General features: G+C 39.2%; 1 protein-coding gene across 2 annotated transcripts; it reads left to right on the forward strand.

The window, feature by feature from the left end:
* Positions 1-38: 38 nt before the first annotated feature.
* LOC124134792 (lysophosphatidylserine lipase ABHD12-like) lies at positions 39-22,457 on the forward strand. Of its 2 annotated transcripts, none has more exons than XM_046499832.2 (12): positions 39-197; positions 5,658-5,788; positions 8,401-8,506; positions 9,582-9,701; positions 11,022-11,098; positions 12,824-12,953; positions 14,262-14,299; positions 14,977-15,056; positions 18,084-18,166; positions 19,633-19,711; positions 20,990-21,117; positions 22,090-22,457. In XM_046499832.2, the coding sequence occupies exons 1-12, from the start codon at positions 100-102 to the stop codon at positions 22,124-22,126; spliced, it is 1,107 nt and encodes a 368-aa protein (XP_046355788.2). In that variant the 5' UTR covers positions 39-99; the 3' UTR covers positions 22,127-22,457. The 2 variants fall into 2 exon arrangements, with proteins under 2 accessions (XP_046355788.2, XP_046355789.2); XM_046499833.2 differs by lacking the exon at positions 39-197 and adding an exon at positions 339-416.
* Positions 22,458-23,140: the final 683 nt, after the last annotated feature.

Here is a 23,140-nt window from a genome sequence, read left to right on the forward strand (position 1 = left end):
GGCCCAGCCAATTACTATCTGCGTCATTGAGCCCCCCCACGAGATTCTATTAATAGCCAGGAAGTGTTTTGGTTTGCAGTGTTGTTGACACCAGTCACGATGTTTCGAGTTAGCAAATCAATGCCAAAGTCGAATGACTCCATCAAAGACAAAATGGAAACTGCGAAGCTCGCAGGATATACTATTTTACCGAGCAGGTAAGATTTACATGCCAGTATTCTGTGATGTTTCAGTTTATCAGCGATAACGTTGAATCAAGAGCAGTCAGTGGACTTTGGACCTTTGTTCATCGTCCTCTAGCACGGGTTTTGCCTTATCGATGCGTAGTTGAGTGTCGAAACCCGAGCATTCGGACGACTAGTCATCTGCTTGTCAATAACCATGGAAGAGGAAAGTGAAGCTTATTATCTATTCTGGTAATGGGATTTAGAACTTTGGGAAGTTTTACATGATTTTGCACCTTATGCCTTTTAGGAAATAAACACTAGCCAACATGTTATGTCCAGAATAGAGCTGGTAGGCCGAAGGTTAGCCCACAGCACGAAGCGATATAGTTGTCACCATGGTGTGATTTGCACTCACAATCGACGATATTCACCATGTTAGTTATTGTTAAGATATTATTTACAGAACATACCTCAAATGATATCAACAGAAGTAACGTGTTAAAACTGTCGACAGTTGTCCCTCGCGACTATAGTTATCATGGTTAATATTGAGTGGTCGACAAGGAATAGTGTTTTCACCCATACTTGTAACCCCTAGGGCTACAGTTGTTGTAAGCATAGTTTTCAGCCTTGGGTATCTCGGTAATTCATTAATCTAGTCCCTATTTATTGCAGTAGACATTTGGGTCAGTAGGAACATAAAGTGCTTACTCATGTGAGTTGTTATCAGGTTATGAATATCCTCTTTGTGTTTAAAACAATTAAATAAATCTTGACTGTTAGACAAACTCATGATTCGCTGCTAGTTTTTGAATGTTGTCAAAAAAAATTGTTATGTTTCCAAACAGTTTATATGGTCATTTGTTGAAGTGCATTCCCATCCTGGTTAACAATGAAATATATGATCACATTCATTACTCTCAACATGCTCAATACTGAAGGTAATGGAAACAAACTGTGTACAATTCATATCACTATTATCAGTAGATCACAATTTATATTCTTATTCAGTAGTTATCTAAAGTACACACTGCAGACTAATGAAACTATCAAGTCATTGAAAGGCATTCTTATGATGAAACTAGACCGCCTCTGTGGTCTTGTGGTAGAGCGTCCGCCCGGAGAGCGGAAGGTCCAGGGTTCGATCCCGGGCCGCGTCATACAAAAAGACGTTAAAAGATTGTACTTGTTGTTACCCTGTCTGGCGCTCGGCATTAAGGGGCTAAAACAAGGACTGGTCGGCTCGGAGTCAGTATACTGTGTCTGAGTGGGGTATTCATGTTAAACTGCGGCATGGTATCTCAGTGAGCTAGCACTATAAATCGGCATCAGTCCGGACTAGTACAAACAGCCACACACACACATACACGTGCATGCACGTCGCTATATAAGTGCAATAATCTTGGATGCGACGTTAAACCCAATTTCACCTCACCTCACCTCACCTATGATGAAACTATGACTATTCATGATTGATAACCAATGACAACAGGTGTGAATATTATATATCATGTTTATGGCTCAACAATCATGACTCATGATTTCATTATTACTAACCAGAAATGTTTATTCAGTGTTCTCAATATGCACTACAGTAACAGCATATACTATGTATACTACTGAAGCAGGCTGAAAGGGTCATGCTTGAGCGGTTTTCCATCAAAATGTACCCAGTGCTAATGACTATAATCAACATTAAAGGGCAAGTTCACACGGAAATGCACCTATTTTTCTTGTACTTTTTCCACATTTAAAGTGTTAACCTAGAAGTGTCATAGACAAAAATATAAAAATATCACAATTAATTAACATATTTTTCCCATTAAAACGATTTATATTTTTCACATTTACCAAGTGTTCTATTTCCACAACAAAAACACCATGGCTTATGCCCCTTGCAATGTGACGTCATTGGTGCCAATTGATAAACATTATGACGTCATTATGCTTTGTTAGAGCCGCTTCACGTGGTGTAGGTCTAGGTGTGTGATTCTAGCGTCTCAGATGCCAGCCAGCATAGTGTTATGCTGAGTCACCACTGCGCCGGAGTGTGTCGTAGGCCATGTTGTTTTACCACAAAATGGTACTTGATATCTTTTGCGTTGAGAATAGACAGGGACCCAGTTGAATTGGCACCAATTACGTCATAATCTAAGGGGGATAACTCAGGCCTGTTTAGCTCGAAAAACGAAGGCCTCATAACGGCATATCATTTTCACACTATTGTGAGCTTCCTACTTTCACTGTGAAAAAAATGAGTGTATATTTTCAAACACAGATACTAATTAATTCTAAAATTGCGTTTTGTTTAGAAAAAGAAAGAAAGTGATTTTTGCGTGTACACTTCCCCTTTAAGGAATGGAGGTAATCACCTTGTTAACAGGTTTATCATGTTAATGTCATTCATAGTCCTTACTAGATGCTTAAAATAGTGTGAAGATCCAGGTTAAAATAGGTCTTCAGAAAACCAATGCTTGTGTAAATGGTGACTATGCTTGTCGTAAGAGGCGACTACATTAGGGTGGTCAGGCTCACTGACTTGGTTGAGCATGTCATTATATCCTAATTGTGTGCATCAATACTTATCAATACTTCTAATATTTACAGACCGTTGTCATATACATGATATAGCTGGGATATTGCAGAGTAGTGTTAAACAACAGTCATGGTGTATACATTAGCTGGAGAAAGGATGTAAAATAATCATCCTGGTACAGAGGGATTTCTGCTGAGTCGGATAATTTGATACTTCCTCTTGACCGAACATCAGGGTCAGTGACCACTAGTCTATTGCAGAACATATTATGTAACAGACTTGTGTCATTTGTGGTAAGAACAGAAAATTCAGCCATAGTTTGTGTTTTTCTATTTCCTAGTTTGTCTTTATTAATTCAAGCATTATAGTACGGTGTATACATGGTATATGACGTATACAAGAAAAGTGAAATCTTTATATTCAATGTATGTCTGATTTAATGACACTTGCATCACTTTGCAAACTGATAACTTTATTATGTCATATGATAAATGCCCTTTGTGTCAAGGAGGCCCTCAGTGCAGCAATACAACATAATCACAGTATGCGGTATACATTTCAACATTTGGTGCACAGCATATGGAATGTTAATTAAAAAATGAAAATCACACGCCAAGCAACCATTACAAATGAGAGTTATCTCCCTAAGGCTTGTGACTACAGTTCTTGCATCACTGTACTAGGTGAGGTACTAATTACTGAAGTGTTACGCAGCATTATGGGTATCTGTATGATGTAATGTTGTTACCTATGTCAGTGTTAAATTAGATGTGTGTGGTGTGGTGTGGTGTTCCAGTATTTATCAGGGGCTGACCCAGGATGTTCCACTTGGGCCGTTCATTAATACTTTTACTTTAACAACCAAATCAAAATGTGATCATTGTTGGAGATTTGATCATCCATTGCACGGCTACTTTGAACCGAATGTAAATCACAATCTAAACCACTCCAAGGGATTTAGCAGATTAGTGAATTGCCATATCCGGGGGAATGAAATCCTACAGCATAGGTTCAGCACAACTATCTTTACTCTTGATATGAACGCCGTGATATAACCGGAATACTGTTAAAAGCGGCGTTAAACCCAACTCACTCACACTCTTGATATGTATGTCCAGTGTTAAGACCCTTATGTAATGTGTACGTTTACCGGATTACTGTGTCTTGGTCTAATTATTACTTCATCGTGTGGTCAGAATGGAGCGAGTGAGTGAGTACAGCCCTCCAAGCTTAGACTTTTCATGGGAGCCACTTGGCTACTGGCAGCACTTTTCCATTTCAAACTTTAAGGAGCCACATTAAAATTTAACATGTTTAAATAACAACTTTGATTTAGCTTTAAAAACAATTTAACATTTTAGAAATTAAATAAAAAGACAGGACAAGGTTGAAAACATTCCATTTCTTTTAATGTGTCTGAACGACAAACTTTAAAAACTTGCTGAAATAAAGACAAGTCACTGAACAACTACACATGTAGATAGACCATCACTGGACTTCGCTGAGACAACTACCTGACACAATACTACTGCTGCCTTTCACTTTATTCTAATGTTTGTTTTATGCATTCACTTACATTTCCGTGTCATTTATTACTATCAGACACATTCATAGCAGAAGTAATCTCGGTTGTCTCACATCCCAATACTGAATTCTCTGATTCTGCTATGTCCACCCATATCTTCATCTAATAAACTCCTTTTAGGACTGCTGGGAGTAATAGCCATAGGTATGTCATCCATGTCACCATTCTATGATGGACTGGTTGTCTTATAGTTGGCTTTTGAAATACTGTAAATAATCGAGTCTGGACCAGACAATCCAGTGATTAATATCATGAGCATTGATCCATACAATTGGGATCAATGTCATGCATCAACCAAGTCAGCGAGCCTGACCACCCGATCCCGTCCCAACATGGAGGGCCTAAGTATGGTTTTACACTGCTTTTAGCAATATTCCAGCAATATCACAGCAGGTGACACCAGAAATGGGCTTCAAACATTGTACCCATGTGGGGACATGAACCTGACCTTTCGGCATGATGAGCTAACGCTTTAACCACTAGGCTTCACCACAGCCCTGGTCAGAATAGAAGAATAGTGAAACAATTTACTAGACAGGGGCTTCAGCCAGGTGGTTTAATTCTAATAATTTGCTTATCACTTGCAAGACACCCATTACTTATGAGAGTATTCATCAACAGATATTTGCAATTCATTCTAATTTACAGGTGTTACATAAAATCTCATTGAGTTCTATGTGGATTTTATATTGGAAGGTAGAATGGTGACTTTAGGGGTTCAATGCATGTTAAACACAACATGGTAAAAAACTTGAGGCTGCCAACACCCTTTTGGTATGTGGGATTCAGGGGTCTATTTGAAGGGTATTCAGGATTCAGCAGTGTGGTACCCTGGCTGTGGTATGCAAATTCAACATTTAAATAATGATATTGGTGCATGTAATACTGTATTTGATGTAATCATGGTAATAAGTGCCTACAGTGATATTTGCTAATATATTGGCTAGTGAACGATCCCAATTAGCACCTCTTCCTATTGGTCAATGTACACTTATTTATTCGTGTATAATACAATGGGCAATTAAATTCTGGGAAATATATCTGTCATATATAATACGCACAGACTTTGCTGTCAGCATAAACCACGAAATTTACCATCTTTCCACTGTTTTTATTCTCAACAAAATTATAATCTAATAAGAGCCCCCTGTTTCTAATTTTGAGAGCTACCTGGGCGCTTATTATGTCGAATACGGTAATTCCCTTTACACAGATCTACTTGTTTTTGGATATATTCTTGATTCAGTGTAAGTAAATAAGACTTAAAGTGAAAACTCAGCTGATATTCAGGATTTAGGGGAGGGGGGTTGGCACCCTCATGCTTGTTACCAAAGCGATGGGCATGTCACTATTCCAGTCTATGTTGCAGGGAGTCAGCGAAGAAGGCAGTGTTGGTGGCAAAGACGGTGTGTTTGACAGTGTTTATCATCTACATTGCGGTGCCCATCTTTGTCAGAGCCAACTCCTGGATTTTGCCCAAAGTTGTTTTCTCTAACCTCGGTGAGTAAATAATATCTCTAAACTCTTTGACCGACTTAGTGACACCAGATGTTGGCTATTGTTTGCTGTGCAACAGGTTGTCTGAGGTTTCATGTCAGATTTGATATATTCATTGTGATTGTAGTCAACGTGGTCAGGCCACAACTTTTCTCTCGCCTGACTGAAAATCAGTTGTTCCAAAATTGTTATAAAAACTGCTCAAAGAACGCTGATCCAATTTTAAACATGGCTGCCATTTTTGTTTCTTCATTATTCAGGTGAGCGGTCGAGCATTGTGCCTTTAAGTTTTTATTTTATGGTTATTAAATGTTTGCTGACATTTAGGTAGGTCAAAAGAGTTAGTGACCTTATCCACAATGCATTTGATTAAATATGGTATCTTTTTTCCGATGTTCATTGATGTTTGCAGTTGTATCTTTTCATTTTCTGGTACATCAAAGATAGAGGGGTCCAAGCTGTCATGGCTCTGGTTAGTCAAATACAGTCATTCCTCGCCATAACGCGGGTTTCGGAGTCCATGGATGACCCCCCCGCGTTATCAGACATCCGCGTTTTTCCTTATAGGGAATGTAGGTTGGAAATATTTTATTTCTTGTGCATATTGCGCGCTTGAGTAAAATTTAGTGTATGGTACCCAGTCAAAAACTTTGTTGTATCGCCTGAGGTTAACGAACAAGAGATAACAAACTTTGTCAATGAAAATTGCTATTAGAGACTAAACACCAGTAGACATGATTATTAAACATTTCATTTGTATTTCCTGTTGTACTAGGTATTGTTTTATATGCCAAGGTTAAGAATACCGTGTACAGATGTATCGAACCTAAGCTGGAAATGGCTGTCCGCTGTGTACACATGTTTTGTCCCAATCTACCGGTGATTCAGTTACAAAATAACCAATAATATAACTTCAAAGTCTTTTTGCAAGGAAAAATATTTTCTAATATGCGTTATCTTAATACAGCATTCATTATATATGAATTTAAAATAGTAATAACCTAAGCGTAGCACTTTGACATAATGCAGATACATTTTAGGTATGGAACAGTTTGACGAGTCACCGTCAAGGCTACGTGGTATAGCTATTTTCATCACGAAAACAAAATGTTGACATATTTTTTTATGAATCAAAGTATGTCAGTTATGATATGTGAATCCATTCTCTGACAACTAAGGTTTGTTTCAAGGCCTCAATAGCAGTAATCTGATCGTGACCTCTGTGAATATGTGAGTTAGAACTGTAACGGTACGCGTTAAAGCAGACCCTATGCAACAGGGTAAAGGGAAGTTGTAAGTGTTTAGCATACTGTTTCACAAATGAATTTGCCAATATTAACATAATTAACGTAAACAATTTGTATTGAATGAAAATGTGACTAAACCTAATCACACAGTCCCGAGTCCAGATGTATAACAATGATTCTGTGTGCACGTTTGTTATGCTCTATCCTATAACGTGGAGATGTGAAAATAATTAAATTTATGGGAACAGAGCTCGAGATAAGCTGCATATTTTCGTAAAATACACATAAAATAAACTAAAATATGAAGATAATCAAATGTGCAATAAAAACTATAAGTATGCTATTGAAATATAACTAATGGTTATATTACAACTGTTAAGTAACACAATTGCGTACGTTACAACTGTTAGATAAAATGATTGCGTGTCAGCTGATCACGAAATTCACTTACCGACAGTTACATTTGGAAAAGCTTTTGCGACAAACATACTTGAATTCTGATTGATTCTAATTGAAAAGCACATTGTGTCCAATGGTTATGTGATTATGAAAATAGAGCCAGTAATTTCTTATAATGCTAGGTTTTCAAACAAAAATGGCTTCTCGGAGAGGGAGCTGCAAGCAAATGCAGACAGTATGAGAGCATTCATTTAGTTTAATATAAGTTACAGGGATTCTTACAGAACATTTAAAAAAACCAAAATACCAAGAAACAGTTGGGTAAAAAAATGAATACCCTCTAAAAATTGTGGATACCCGATCAAAATCAAACTTTTGTCCTTGGGTGAAATACCCAAATAATCAAAATCATATCTAGAACTCTGGGGAACCATTGATTATCGTGTGGCTTAACCGGGGTCGTGGGGTCGCGGTATTGCGAAGGGCGTTGTTGCGAGGGATGACTGTATGTGAACCAAATGTTTTTGCTTTAGCAATGGAAGAATAAGCTTTTGAATAAGTTAGTGTACTACTGGTGGTGAAAATGCATTTAATGTACAAGGTATTAGTCCCATGAGTGAAATGGAGACATTGTCTTGATGTCCTAGGGTAACACAAACTGCTACATTGATTTACATCTGGAGACAAATAAAGCTGTGTTTGAACAACTTGGAGCAAATTATAGGGACTGCCAGCTGCCTCATTCTCAGCTGCTTCTCATGTGTCTGCAGCATGTTAAGCACTGGAAGCAATTGTGATGGAGTTGAATAACATTGGTCATTATATATACCATATGGTAGATGTTTCCATATTGTTACATGGCACAGATTTGTAATTGTTATATTCTTGAGATTATTACTTGCCTATGTAAAGAAAACAGCACACAATGTTACAGAAAGATAGTTGTATAATGGGGATTCTTTGTTCCAGTTCGTTGGCCTCCATTTATCGATTTGTCTAAGCCGTCAGATTTTGGTCTGAATACAACCCGGAACTTCTACCTGCAGACAGACAATGGTGTTCATGTTGGAGTTTGGTAAGAAAAATGGAGCTAGAATCTTGTAAAATCTCTCTCTCTCTCTCTCTCTCTCTCTCTCTCTCTCTCTCTCTCTCTCTCTCTCTCTCTCTCTCTTTCTCTCTCTCTCTCTCTTTTACCATGCTTATGGTCCTGTATTCTTAGAACACATCGCATGCAGATGAAAATCTACTGACAGATGCAGAAGGATAAGGTTGGGATATTTTGGCACAGATTACTTGACAGAATTTTTTGATTGCATTGTGATCTGAAGCAAAGCTTAATGTTGAGGAACATATAAATATATGTTGTATTTCAGAAAAATAAAATAAGCTCCAGATACCCAAAATAGATCACCATACCCAAATTAATTTTAAGTTGTTTCCATACAAACATGCATGCCAGTTTTTAAAACCCACCAATATATATAACCATGATAACAACACCCTTTGTAATTACACAATGTAGCCTTTTCAGTTTTCATTCCCGTAATGTCTGTACACATCTTTATTTACTGTTCAAATACACCTAAATCACCTATATACAACTCTACTGCAGTGAATATTGCACGTCCTGCCTATTGTAACTTAGACATATATCACTGTTGTGAGCTTATGCGCATCCTCTATATCTCCAGGGCACGTATTTCGGTAAACTATCACCTACTCCTGGATCCATGCCTGTTGTTCTTGCGATATTAAATTAGATAAAGAAGATGGCTTATGTGCTATGAGACACTTTGCAGCACACAAACAGAATTAAGTGTAACTGGAAATAGCATTTCAAGCTGAGTTATTAATAAAAATGTCTACTTGGTTGTTTAAATGAGACTGGATCGAAGGGAGTGAAAATGTATTGCATACCCAAAGAAACCTATCAAATACTCAATGTATACGATAACGATAATTGCTTCACAGCTTACAAAATGATCTGGAGCCCAGGGTGCCGTTGTACAAAACAACCTAAGCACTACTACGACTGTCGTAAGTCTATGTTAAGGTATGGGAGTTACGATCACCTTAGTGCTAAGATTGCTTTGTACAATGGCACCTTGTTAAATATGTCGCTATGACAATGACTATTGTACATGTTGTAGGCACACCCTGCCATCGAGCCTGGTGCAAGACGGGGGTCCCGCAGATCCTTATGAATACGAACAGTTGCTGAAGTCTGGGAAGAGGATTATTCTGTATCTCCATGGCAACAGTGGAACAAGGTAGGCAGTTTAAAGGCATGTAATATACAAGTGATTGTGCTCCGAGCCATGTTTGTGTCTATTGCACCATTTGATGACGGAGACAGAATATCAAGTAAAAGAAACGATATGAAATAGGATTTAAGTGTTTTGTGTCACTGTACCTTGCTTCGATATTTTGAATAAGTCTGGCGTGTATTGGCTGAAAAAAAGGAGTCGAGGCCGCTATGGACATGGTTGATGCTGTAACTTATTTGCACCCCGAAAGGTCACCAAAATAACTTGAGATCACCAGTTCATTACAGTTTGGATAGCTTGTGTCAAGGTTAACCCGGGGTTAATATTGTGTCAAGGTCACCGGTGATAATATCCACTTATCTAATAAAGAAAAAGGAAATATGACATTGTTGAACCTCGGGGCAATTTAGTCAATTTGCCTGTTGATGCAGAAAGGATCTTGTTAATTATCATGCTTAGTCAGGGGATTTACCAAAATCCTTTGTTGGGATATTTGAGCCTTCAGTTAGGAGATATACATACTGTGTTTTCAATGTAGAGCCAGGTTACATGGGTTGTCGATTAGAATTTACGGAAATACTGACAACAGCCTTTAAACGAAATATGGCACTCTATATGCTCAAACAGTTTGTTTGCATTATTATAATACTTCCCTTGATTTTATGACATGCATTGTGATGCAGTTGATATGACGTCAAAGTAGTATATAGAAAAGTGCCAAATAGCAAGCTCTCTTGTGTCCGCAAAACATGAAATACGTTCTCTTTGTAGCTTTCTGTCGTGTTTTCTGATTAAAATGTATTGCCCCACATCCTCGAATATTGTCGTAAGTGTAACTTTTGTAGCTTATAATTGTACATGTAAGTATTTAAATATGCCTACCGACAATGACTGTAAAAGAAGTACTATCTTAAAAATATTAGCTTCCGTGGTGATATGGACATCAAATTGGCTCTTTCAGTCAGAGGGAGTTTATTGTGATTTGATACGTCTGATTGACCAATGAAAATTGAGTTTCTTCCATATTCTTGTAGAATATCTTTTATCAGGGTGTACAACACTTGAAGGACATTATAAATAATTTTGAAAATGATAAGAATATAAACGGACAGTTTGTTGTACTGGTACCTGAAATGTTTGCCGCCCTGTTATGAGAAAGTATATTTGATCACTTGGTCACTTAGCACACTTTGGTGGTAGGTGGTGCAAGAAAATGGACAAAGAATTGGCAGGATCAACTAGAAATGTTGATTGTCAACTATTTTCAATATGCCTAGAAGCAAAATTCGATCTGGAGGTCAAATGCATCTGTTTTGTTTCCAGAGGGGGATATCACAGAGTACAGCTGTACAAACTACTGGCCAGCTTGGACTTCCATATTATCACTTTTGACTACAGAGGTCAGTAGTCATGGAAACACAATTCAGTTTGTCTTGTTATGCAATTCTAAGAAAATAACGCAATATATAGTTTTGAAAATGTTGTGCTATGTAACAGTATTATCAACCTCTTCCAAATGAAAAGCTTTGTTTATCATGTTTACTAAAGTACCATTACTAATTCCCTCGAGTGGAAGGTATAGAAAGCATGTAGGATATTTTAGTGTTATGGGTATGTTAGAGCTCCACATTAGCTGCGTGTTTGCGTAACACATGCACTATAAACCACCATAACTTAATTGAATTTGAGTTACTTATGTACAGATACTCATGAAATAAGAACAATAGTATAATGACAGTCTTCGTAGTTTCTAAAATTAGCCTTTTCAGCTCGTGTTGTCTTTCATATCTTTTGATTGAATGCAGGCATCACATATACATGAACTCTACTGCAGTGAATAATTAAAAAAATGCTACATTTTACTTATGGTAGCTCAATCACATTAAAATCAGATCTTAGTTCTCGCTACAGCTAAACAAAGATCTGAGGACATCCCATTACGGGTCCCGTCAGACCGACCTTACGCGAACTTTGACCGACCAATGGAATGACCAACCAGAAGGCAGCTTTCTTGTGCTTTACGGCACTAATTTCAAATTGGTGACTACGCTTCGAAACATAATTTGACACCTGAACAAAAGAACATTCTGGAATGGCTAATAGATGGTCTAGATTGTATGGATTCAGTCGTTAAACCCGTAACTATCGCTCGGAGTTAAAGTTTTCGAGGTTGCATGATTAGAAATCACATTCCGACTGTCACTTTCATAATCTGGTAAGCGATGCTCTGGTTAATCAGATGAAAGGTCGTTCTGAAGTGACCCCTAATGGGATGTCCTCAGATCTTTGTTTAGCGGTAGCGAGAACTGAGGTCTGATTTTAATGAGATTGATGGTAGCTGTAATTTTTAACACTGTTGGGAGCTTAGGCGCTAGGTGACAGATTCAAAGTCCCCTGAAACAGTATTGTGAGCATAATTATGTTGGAAAAGGTTCACTCATTGGTTTAAAAAATATCCAGTAGACTGGATCAAAGGGAGTTAAAATCTATGGAATACCCAAAGAAAACCATCAATATTCAAGATGAATTATAATGTGAGTAAATACTCAATGGCTACCGAGGAATCTGGAGCCCTATTATGTTATTGACAGTTCATTATGTCAGGGTCCATGATGTCACCTGTTCAGGAGCATGATGGGTATTTGGACATGCAAGGAATGGCCTCAGCTTTGATTGGTATCATGAAAATATGACGGATACATACATGAGCTTTATCTTGTGATTTTAGTAAAATTGAAAAGGGGAGGGGAAGGTCTTCTTGTTGAAAATGACTTACTGACAGTTCATTGTATAAATGGGGGGGCACGGGTGGCCTAGTCGTCTAAGGCGCCACGATTCGCTGTGCAGAGTTGCGTCCCTTGGGCACGCCAGAAACCTATGATTGTGGGTTTGAATCCCGTTTCGCCCCGATTATGTTTCTAGGTTTGTCAGCATCATACCTGTGCTCGTGGGTTTCACCGAAATGGTAAACTTCTAAGACCTGCATCACTTCGGGCTTTCCTCCAACATTAAGCTGACACGCCATGATATAACTGGAATAATGTTAAAAGCGGCATTAAACCCAACTCTCTCACTCAATTGTATTAGAAATGGTGGTTTTTCATACATCCGCCATGTTGATGCAGGTTTCGGAGACTCCACCGGCACCCCTACCGAGGACGGAGTCGTCCATGACTCCCACTTCATGTACCGGTGGATCAAGGAGAGGAATAATGGGCAGCCTATCTTTCTCTGGGGTCACTCACTCGGCACAGCGTAAGTCTTTTTTCTCTGGGGTCACTCCCTCGGCACAGCGTAAGTCTTCTTTCTCTGGGGTCACTCACTTGGCACAGCGTAAGTCTTCTTTCTCTGGGGTCACTCACTTGGCATAGCGTAAGTCTTCTTTCTCTGGGGTCACTCACTCGGCATAGCGTAAGTCTTCTTTCTCTGGGGTCACTCACTCGGCACAGCGTAAGTCTTCTTTCTCTGGGGTCACTCACTCGGCACAGCGTGTCTTCTTTCTCTGGGGTCACTCACTCGGCCCAGCATAAGTCTTCTTCCTCTGGGGTCACTCACTCGGCAAAGAGTGTCTTCTTTCTCTGGGGTCACTCACTGGGCACAGCATAAGTCTTCTTCCTCTGGGGTGACTCACTCGGCACAGCGTGTCTTCTTTTTCTGGGGTCACTCACTCGGCACAGCATAAGTCTTCTTTCTCTGGGGTCACTCACTCGGCACAGCGTAACTCTTCTTCCTCTGGGGTCACTCACTCGGCACAGCGTAAGTCTTCTTTCTCTGGGGTCACTCGGCACAGCGTAAGTCTTCTTTCTCTGGGGTCACTCACTCGGCACAGCATAAGTCTTCTTCCCATGGGGTCACTCACTCGGCATAGCGTAAGTCTTCTTCCGCTGGGGTCACTCACTCGGCACAGCGTAAGTCTTCTTTCTCTGGGGTCACTCACTCGGCACAGCGTAAGTCTTCTTTCTCTGGGGTCACTCACTCGGCACAGCATAAGTCTTCTTTCTCTGGGGTCACTCACTCGGCACAGCGTAAGTCTTCTTTCTCTGGGGTCACTCACTCGGCACATGGTAAGTCTTCTTTCTCTGGGGTCACTTACTCGGCACAGCGTAAGTCTTCTTTCTCTGGGGTCACTCACTCGGCACAGCGTAAGTCTTCTTCCTCTGGGGTCACTCACTCGGCACAGCGTAAGTCTTCTTCCTCTGGGGTCACTCACTCGGCACAGCGTAAGTCTTCTTTCTATGGGGTCACTCACTCGGCACAGCGTAAGTCTTCTTTCTCTGGGGTCACTCACTCGGGCAGACATGATACGTCCATGCATCTTCAATCTAAATCTATTATGATCATTTTAAACATATTTTCTTTATTAATTTTGCCATATTTAGGGTAATTGTAAAACAATTCAATTGATCTTGGTATGATGACTACTTATGTAAGTGTAAGCTTTACATGCAGGATAAACTAATGTATGTAAGTTGATGAACAACAACCTAATGTGTTTTTATTAAATTATTTTGTAATTATGTCACAAAATGTCGATATAATATGATTGTTTTTTGTTTGTTTCAGAATAACTACAAAATTAGCAAAGAAGCTCTGTGAACTGGGTAAGTTTGAAACGGTTTAAATATGTCCATACACCAGTATTCAAAAGTCATTGATATGCATGTTTGAGCATAAAGCCATCTTGCATCTTCTGAAACATATAAAACTTATAGATCTTTTGACTACCTGTACTCTACACTGTAGCTATATACTGTAATGTAAAGATCAGTGGCTCAAAGGCATGATTTTGCTTCAGTGTCAAGGTCATAGGAATACTCAATAAATGCTCTTGTTAAGGCAAATAAATGTTTATGCATAAAGTTAGCTTGCATCTTCTGAAACACATAAACACACACATATATCTTTTGACAACCTGTACCCTACGCTGTAGCTGCTTTCTGTAATTTAAAGATCTGTGGTTTAAAGGCATGATTTTGCCTCAGTGTCAAGATGTTAATTAGGAGTACTCTGTAGATATTCTTTGTTAAAGCAAATGCTAGTCAAGCCAAAGACCAGATCCGAACATTGGAACAATGTGTGAAATGGTGCCCTGCAATGTGATGTTGCTAGAATATTGCAAGAAGCAGCAAAAAATGACACTCACCACAAAGTTAAACCAAGATGCTGAATGAAAGAAGTTGTTACCTCTTCTGCAGTCACAAACAGACTGACAAACTAGCTTCACAAGACAGCTGTCTTAATGTTCTGATTGTGTAATAAAGGCACGTGTGTGTTACAGATGACCATCCACCAGGCATCATCCTGGAGGCCCCCTTTAACAACATCCGAGAAGCTGCCGCCAACCACCCTTTTGCCATTGTGAGTATCCAGGCTGGAACTGTGTGTATGAGAAGTAAGACAAATCCATCAAAATGTGAGATCAGTTTGTGAGATTTGTAGGCGAGACCTGTGAGCAAGATAGGTGTGTCAGATGTGGATTGTGCAGAGTAATTGTTTTTGTTTTTGTTTTTGGCACGGTTCCCGTCGGCGTCGGCGTCGGCGTCGGCGTCGGCGTTCCCACCGTTTCCGGACCATAACTCAGAAACCGTTTAATTTTTTTTCCGCGAAACTTTGTATACACATTAACCCAGCACTGAATTGGTGCCTTTTGCTATTTAGAGATTTTTGACATTTTTATTTTTTCTCGTTTCCATGGAGATAACTTGAACATAGACTCTGAATGGGGGGTAAGCTTGGTTTCCGGACCATAACTCATAAACCGTTTAATATTTTTTTCGCGAAACTTTGTATACACATTAACCAAGCACTGAAGTGGTGCCTTTTGCTATTTAGAGATTTTTGACATTTTTATTTTTTCTCGTTTCCATGGAGATAAGTTGAACATAGACTCTGAATGGGGGTGAGCTTGGTTTCCGGACCATAACTCGGAAACCGTTTAATATTTTTTCGCGAAACTTTGTATACACATTAACCCAGCACTGAAGTGGTGCCTTTTGCTATTTAGAGATTTTTGACATTTTTATTTTTTTCTCGTTTCCATGGAGATAACTTGAACATAGACTCTGAATGGGGGTAAGCTTGGTTTCCGGACCATAACTCGGAAACCGTTTAATATTTTTTTCGCGAAACTTTGTATACACATTAACCCAGCACTGAAGTGGTGCCCATTAGTTGTTTGAAATTTCTAGGAGTTCTATTTTTGTCTCTGTTATTTAGTAATGGAGGGTGGGAATGAAGAGATGGGGTTTAACGTGAAGTAAACGAATGAATGGGGGTTAGGGGAGTGGGGGGAGACATATGTTTTTACGAGTAAAAACACTTTCTAGTTATAACCTTATTATCCCCCGCCCTAACGAAGTGCGTGCGTGCGTGTGTGTGCGTGTGCGTGTGCGTGAGTGCATGTGCGTGTGTGTGTGCGTGTGTGCGTCCCGAAATCGTTTCCGGAGCATAACTCAGAAACCGTTAAATATTTCTCTATGAAACTTTGCATGTCTATCAGACTCATGCTTAACTGATGCCTTTTGCTATTTAGAAATTTTATAAATTTTTATTTTTTACGTTTCAATGGCAACAAGTTGGACTTAGGTTCTATAAGGGTGCTGTTCGTTTCCGGAGCGTAACTCTAAAACGGTTAACCGTTAAATAATTTCTTACAAAACTTTGCATGTTTACCAGACACATACTGAACTGGTGCCTTTTGCTATTTAGGAGTTTTATAAATTTTTATTTTTTACGTTTCCATTGCAACAAGTTGGACTTAGGTTCTATAGGGTAGAGTTTGTTTCCGGAGCATAACTCAAAACCCATTCAATACTTTCCAACAAAAACTCTGCATGTTTACCAGACACATACTGGACTGGTGCCTCTTGCTATTTAGGAATTTTAGAAATTTTTATTGTTTATGTTTCCATGACAACAAGTTGGATTTAAGTTTTAATATAGGATTGGTTTACTTAAGTAATATAACAAATAAACTGTTAAATATTTCCATGCCAAACATTGCATGTCTATATATAAAGCGCATACTGAACTAGTGTCATTTGATATTAAGGAGTTTTAGAAATGTTTATTTTAGAATTTCCATTGCAGCTATTTTGACATGGGCTAAGAGAAATGTTGGGTCAGTTACCTGGTTTGGGACCATAACGTGTTAAAATGGGCGGGGGATATAGATGACTTTGTCAACTATATGCTTGTTATTTAAGCAGTGTTGGTTTTAAAAAGAAGATATGGAACATGAATGTCAATAAAGAAGACATTCGTGTATCATGTCAATGTGGGGTTCTGGGATAGATTTGTAACCAGTCACCTATGCTTGACGTAAGAGTTGACAAATATGAATTTGTTGGTTGATTGCATGTCATCATACCCCGATAGGGGCGGTCGGCTAGCCTAGTGGTTAAAGCGTTCGCTCGTCACACCGAAGACCCGGGTTCGATTCCCGACATGGGTACAATGTGTGAAGCCCATTTCTGGTGTCCCCCGCCGTGATATTGCTGGAATATTGCTAAAAGCGGCGTGAAACCATACTCACTCACTCATACCCCGATATATTATTACATCACTTACAGCCTGCCATGAAATAGCTAGAAATTTGCTGTCTGTGGATACAACAACAAAGGAACAAAAAACAAGACTCTTTTGTAACACACAAATCTTGATATGATATTGGAACAATAGTGTCAAGGGGAAGTTTTCTTGTGGTAGGTTGAATATGGATCTGATATGGGGCAGTGTGTAGCCACATGTTTTAGCATTGGCATGGTATTTGTTAGACCCATGTTATCCTTAGCACATTGGGTACAATCTACAGTCCCTGCTGTGATGTGGCTGGTATAGTGCTTATAGTGTCATTATACCTCACTCACTCGTTGACAACTGCCTATGTGACACCTGTCAGGAATATTTAACTGCTGGCCCGTGGATGGTTAAAATTAAGAAAGGATTGCTGAAACGTAAAGTAGATAGCCCGTCTGGCAAGTCAAACTTTCACCCAATCTCTGTGTATGTTTTTTTTTTTAATTGGACACTGCTCGTATTTTGAGAAAAATATTTGGGAGGATAAGGTCATGTGAATGGTTAACTCAAAGATCACCCTGGTAGAATGACACAACCATCGTCCATACTCATAAAGTAGCCATAAAATGAGCCAACATATAATCTCAGAGTGCAGGAAAAGACGTTTTAGGGGTGAGGATCACATTGGGTAACTCAGTCATGACCTCCAACATTCAGTTTTGGGTCAGTTAGTTTGGAGAAGGGCCAGTAACTTTTGAAAGGAGCAAGCCCTACTTGCTACATACTACTAATTTGTTGTTAAATCTACCCCTGCCTGTTTTCTTGTGTGTCTTGGTTTGACTGACAATGACTTGTTCCACTTTTCAGCCCTACCGCCTTCTGCCCTGGTTCACCTGGGTCTTCGTTGATGGCATCAAGGAACATGGTATCCACTTCAGCACTGATGAAAAGTAATGTTCTTATTTATATAAATGTCAGACACACCTTTGTTTTACTTACCAGTAGCTGCATGAAAATTCAGCTGCATCATTAGATGCATCTTTGGGTATCAGGTGGTCAAAATGGATGTATGATGTGGTCAACACTTGATAGGTGACCACTAGGTTCTACCGACTCTCATGTGTGATCTGACTGTTGTCTTGGCAGCATGGGTTGACATCCATAAAATCAACCGCTGGTTTATCTGTGGCAGGTGGTACACTAGTAGTAATATTAACTACTGTGGTATAATTGATTTTCTTCGCAGTAAGTGACAAGTGCTGATCAGTATCTAATATTTCCTGTAGTAGAGGGGCGGTCGGGTAGCCTAGTGGTTAAAGCGTTCGCTCGTCACGCCGAAGACCCGGGTTCGATTCCCGACATGGGTACAATGTGTGAAGCCCATTTCTGGTGTCCCCCGCCGTGATATTGCTGGAATATTGCTAAAAGCGGCGTAAAACCAAACTCACTCACTCACTCACTCCTGTAGTAGAGGGCATTTAAAGCTTCCTTCGTGTAATGATGAAATTATCACAATAAATTAACAGTAACCATGGTAACATGGTTTATATTCTCCAAAAAGTATTCACATGAAATATGCAGTATCCAGTTCACTGCCACATTAATGTTTACAATTGTTACAATTACCTTAGTTCAGATGGACAATGAAAAGGCAGAAATTTCTTTGTATGCATTTAATGCATCATCCTAGTTCATACTTAGCATTAAATTGATTTATTATAGGTTTTCATATGTACAATTTCATTAAAATCAGATCTTAGTTCTCACTACCTCTAAATAAAGATCTGAGGAAAACTCTATTACAAGTCACGTTAGAACAACCTTTCGCAAGCTTTGACTGACCATTGCAATAAGTCAGCATTAGCCAGTCAGAGAGCAGCTTTCTCCAGCTTTATGACGCTATTTGTGAACTGGCAACTTCCATTACGGACTACGCTTTAAAAAAAATCAATTGAAAATTGAAAACTAAACACAAGAAAATTCTGTAATATCTAATAGATGGCAGAGATTGTGTGGCAGTACTTGCCGTTGCCACTGGCTATGGAAAGTCTCTTCCGTTATAATTTTCTTACCATTGACGCGAAAGATAGGCGATGAAGTGTCGTACAGCCCATAAGTGTCCTTCCTAATACCTTGTGTGAACCTTAAAAAACACATTCCGACTATCACTTTCCCGATCTGGTAAGCAACACTATGATTGGTCGGATGAAAGGTCGTTCTGACATGACCTGTAATGGAATGTCCTCAGATCTTTTTTTACCAGTAGCAATAACTTATTTGAATGAGATTGACTTAGGTAATTTATTTAGTTTTATTTCTAATCGACATATCAGGATATTTTTGAGTCGACTACAATTTCCACTCAGTCACACCCCTCATAAAGTGCTTGTCTTGAAAGTTGAGTTTTCCTCCTCAGTATTCGGAGTGTGAGTCCCCCCATTCTGATCCTCCATGCAGAGGATGATGCTGTGGTGCCATTCCATCTTGGAGAAAAGGTGAGATGCCTCGTCTCATTCCATGATGGTACCTGGCTCTAGGTCAGAATATGTACTTCACTCTCGTCAGAGAGAAAGAAACTGATACTGTTTGTTCAATCACAGTCAAGTAGCATTAAGTTAGCCAAGTTAAAGTTTCAAAACCTGTTTATGTTGTACCTGTGTGTAATTAGATATACCTTAATTACTGATTATTTATTATTTGATATATTGACAAGGATGTTCTTCCACCTGTAACGATTCTGTTCGTAGGTATGCGTGTAATGATTCATCAGTTGTTGGTTGCATACTCTGTTACTATGGTTACACAGTATGAGGATTGCATCAGTTGGTCATGTATCGATACAAGATGATACAGGTATCGAAAAGGGTGACATGTTAATTGACATGGACGTAAATGATAAAATTCTATTTTCTGAATATATGTACATGAGGTCTCAAGCTACTGTTTCATCTAGTGACTAAAATCTACGAAACAGTTTTAGTTGGGCTTCTATTAATTTCCTTTGATGATGGCAATGTTTCCTTCATATATCAAGTGTTGTGTTTTCATTGACGTTGAATTGTTTTACAACCTTACTGTTTAGATACACATGGTATTGCAACAAAGTGCGTCTTTATAGATCTATTTGAATAACAGTGTTTATCAAAGGATTGGGTTGTCCAAATAGCTGTTAAATACTGATTGGTTGTTGGTTGGTTAACGCCGCACTCAGCAATATTCCAGCTATATGACGGCGGTCTGTAAATAATGGAGTCTGGACCAGACAATCCAGTGATTAATATCATGAGCATCGATCCACGCTATTGGGATCGATGACATGCATCAACCAAGTCAGCGAGCCTGACCACCCGATCCTGTTAGTCGCCTTTTACGACAAGCATAGTCGCCTTTTGAGGCAAGCATGGGTTGCTGAAGACCTATTCTACCCCCTGAATCTTCATGGGTCATGTTAAATACTTAGTGATGGATGGATGAGTCACAGACTCCTGGTGGACTGGTTGAATCTGGTTGAATCTGTATCGTTGTGCCATAAGCTCTTTCTCCACCGGTCTGGTCTGGTCCAGGGTCCCGTTTCACAAAGCGATTTTAGCACTGAGACATTTGCAACTCCCATAGTTTAACATAGACTTATAACAATCATAGCACTAAGATCATTTTATTAAACAGGGCTCTTGTGATATAGCTGTCTCCTGTTTGAACTTGTTCACTCCGTTTGTAAAAAATTATATTTGTTTGAATACAGTAATTACACTGGCCCTTATTTTGTCCTACAGCTGTACGAACACGCCAAACAGTCCAAGCCGGATCACCATGCTGTGGTGGAGTTCAAGCGCTTTCCTGCTCACCATGGTTTTGGGCATAAACACATATTCAAATCGCCAGAACTGCCTGAGATTATCAGGTGAGAGATGGCTCTCTGATTCATGTTATTACATTTTCTTTACAATGTCATGGTTACAATGGCCAGATCACCCTCTTCATCTGTCCACATAATTTAAGACTTTTTTCAGGTTTTTTTATTGAAACATTTCAACTGAGATTTTGGTCATATTTATGTACTGACATGAACATGATTTTATAGATAGAAATATATTTACTGTCAGCACAGTCACATTCAACATTTACAAGTTGTGAATGAGTGAGTGAGTATGAATTTATACCTCTTTTGGCAATATTCCAGCAATATCACGGTAGGGGACACCAGAAATGGGCTTCACACGTTGTTCCCATGTGGGGAATCAAACCCCTTGCCTTCGACGTGACAAGTAAATGCTTTAAACACTAGGCTACCCCACCACCCTTCAAATTAATATCTTCCAGAATCTATATGAATCAAATTGAACACCAAGGACATGCAAAAGCAAGCTTAACAGGCTTAATGTAACGAAATTAGTTGCATGAAGGTTGAATTGCTATTGTCTTTCATGTGAATTTAATACTGACAAATGCCCCTGTTAATCCTTTTTTTGTTTTTGTTGTTTAATGCTGCACTCAGCAATATTCCAGCTATATGACGGCGGTCTGTAAATAATTGAGTCTGGACCAGACAATCCAGTGATTGACATCATGAACATCAATCTATGCAAATGGGATACGATGACATACATCAACCAAGTCAGCGAGTCTGACCACCAGATCCCATTAGTTGCCTCTTCCGACAAGCACAGTCGCCTTTTACGGCAAGCATGGGTTGCTGAAGACCTATTCTTCCCCGGATCTTCATGGGTCCCCCCCCTCCTGTTAAGTAGTTCACCAAGTCTTTAGACTTTACACAAGGTATAAGGTGGTGATGTTGTGACTTATCTGATTTGTGTTTACTTTGCCAATTAAGAAAATATCAATCAAGCTACCATATTAACTTCTTTTTTTTCAGGTCTTTTGTTCACAAGGCACTGGAGAGGAAGAAATAATCAAGATATTGCTGAAATTTCACAGCGGAACTCAGGGAATCACGTGATTAGCATTCCAAACTGTGGAATATATGGAAAATGTACTGCTGTTAATATTGTGATACACAACAAACTTCATTGTATTCCTGATCTTTTAGTCTTATATTAGGAGAGAGTATCCTTACACATGTTCTACGGTTTGTCATTTCTGATATTGAAAGTTCTTCTGCTTTCGTTTCACAGATGGCCCTAGTGGTCTGCAACACACTGTACAGAGTTGCATCCCTTTGCCATGCCAGTTTTTGCTCTAATGATGATCCTTAGTCTGTTAGGACTGTCTTTCGGTGGGGGGGGGGGGGGGGGGGTACAGTCGTCTAAGATGCCACAATTCGCTGTGCAGAGTTGTGTCCCTTGGGCACGCCAGAAACCTATGATTGTGGGTTTGAATCCAGGTTCACCCTGATTATGTTTCTAGGTTGTCAGCACCATACCTGTGCTTGTGGTTTTCACCAAAGTGGTAAACGTCTGAGACCTGCATCACTTCGGGCTTTCCTCCCACATTAAGGTGACACGCTGTGATATAACTGGAATACTGTTAAAAGAGGCATTAAACACAACTCACTCACTCACTATCTTTCGTTGTAGGTATATGGCAACGAATATACATGTATCGCTTTGGGCATTTCCCCCAAACTATTGCTGGAACTCTGTGATAGTGGTACAACTGATGTACTGTTAAACCCATCTCACAAACTCACTGTCCTACCTGCTTGTGTGTTCTGGAAACTGGTATTCCTGCAATTAAAGACTGCATGTTTATGTTGTTTGCATAGCCACATACATGCCTGAAATAGCCACATGTACACAACAACAAACAAGTATTCAATAACTGAATGAATGAATGAATGAATAATTTGAATAGAAAAATATGAATAATTATGTCAAATGTTTCATTCAAAGCAATGATTTTTTCAGTTGATCTCAAGAGTTAAAGACTGAAATAAGTCTTGATGATAAATGTATACTTTTGTTTTA

This window comes from Haliotis rufescens, unplaced genomic scaffold (assembly GCF_023055435.1).
Source record: "Haliotis rufescens isolate VD_foot unplaced genomic scaffold, xgHalRufe1.0.p SCAF_3, whole genome shotgun sequence".
NCBI lineage: Eukaryota > Metazoa > Mollusca > Gastropoda > Lepetellida > Haliotidae > Haliotis > Haliotis rufescens.

Excerpts from the sequence above, each read along its gene's own strand:
- LOC124134792 (XM_046499832.2), top strand. The coding sequence starts at position 100 with ATGTTTCGAGTTAGCAAATCAATGCCAAAGTCGAATGACTCCATCAAA. Across the intron at positions 11,099-12,823 it reads TATCACTTTTGACTACAGAG|GTTTCGGAGACTCCACCGGC; the intron begins GTCAGTAGTCAT and ends ATGTTGATGCAG. Across the intron at positions 15,057-18,083 it reads CCAACCACCCTTTTGCCATT|CCCTACCGCCTTCTGCCCTG; the intron begins GTGAGTATCCAG and ends TCCACTTTTCAG.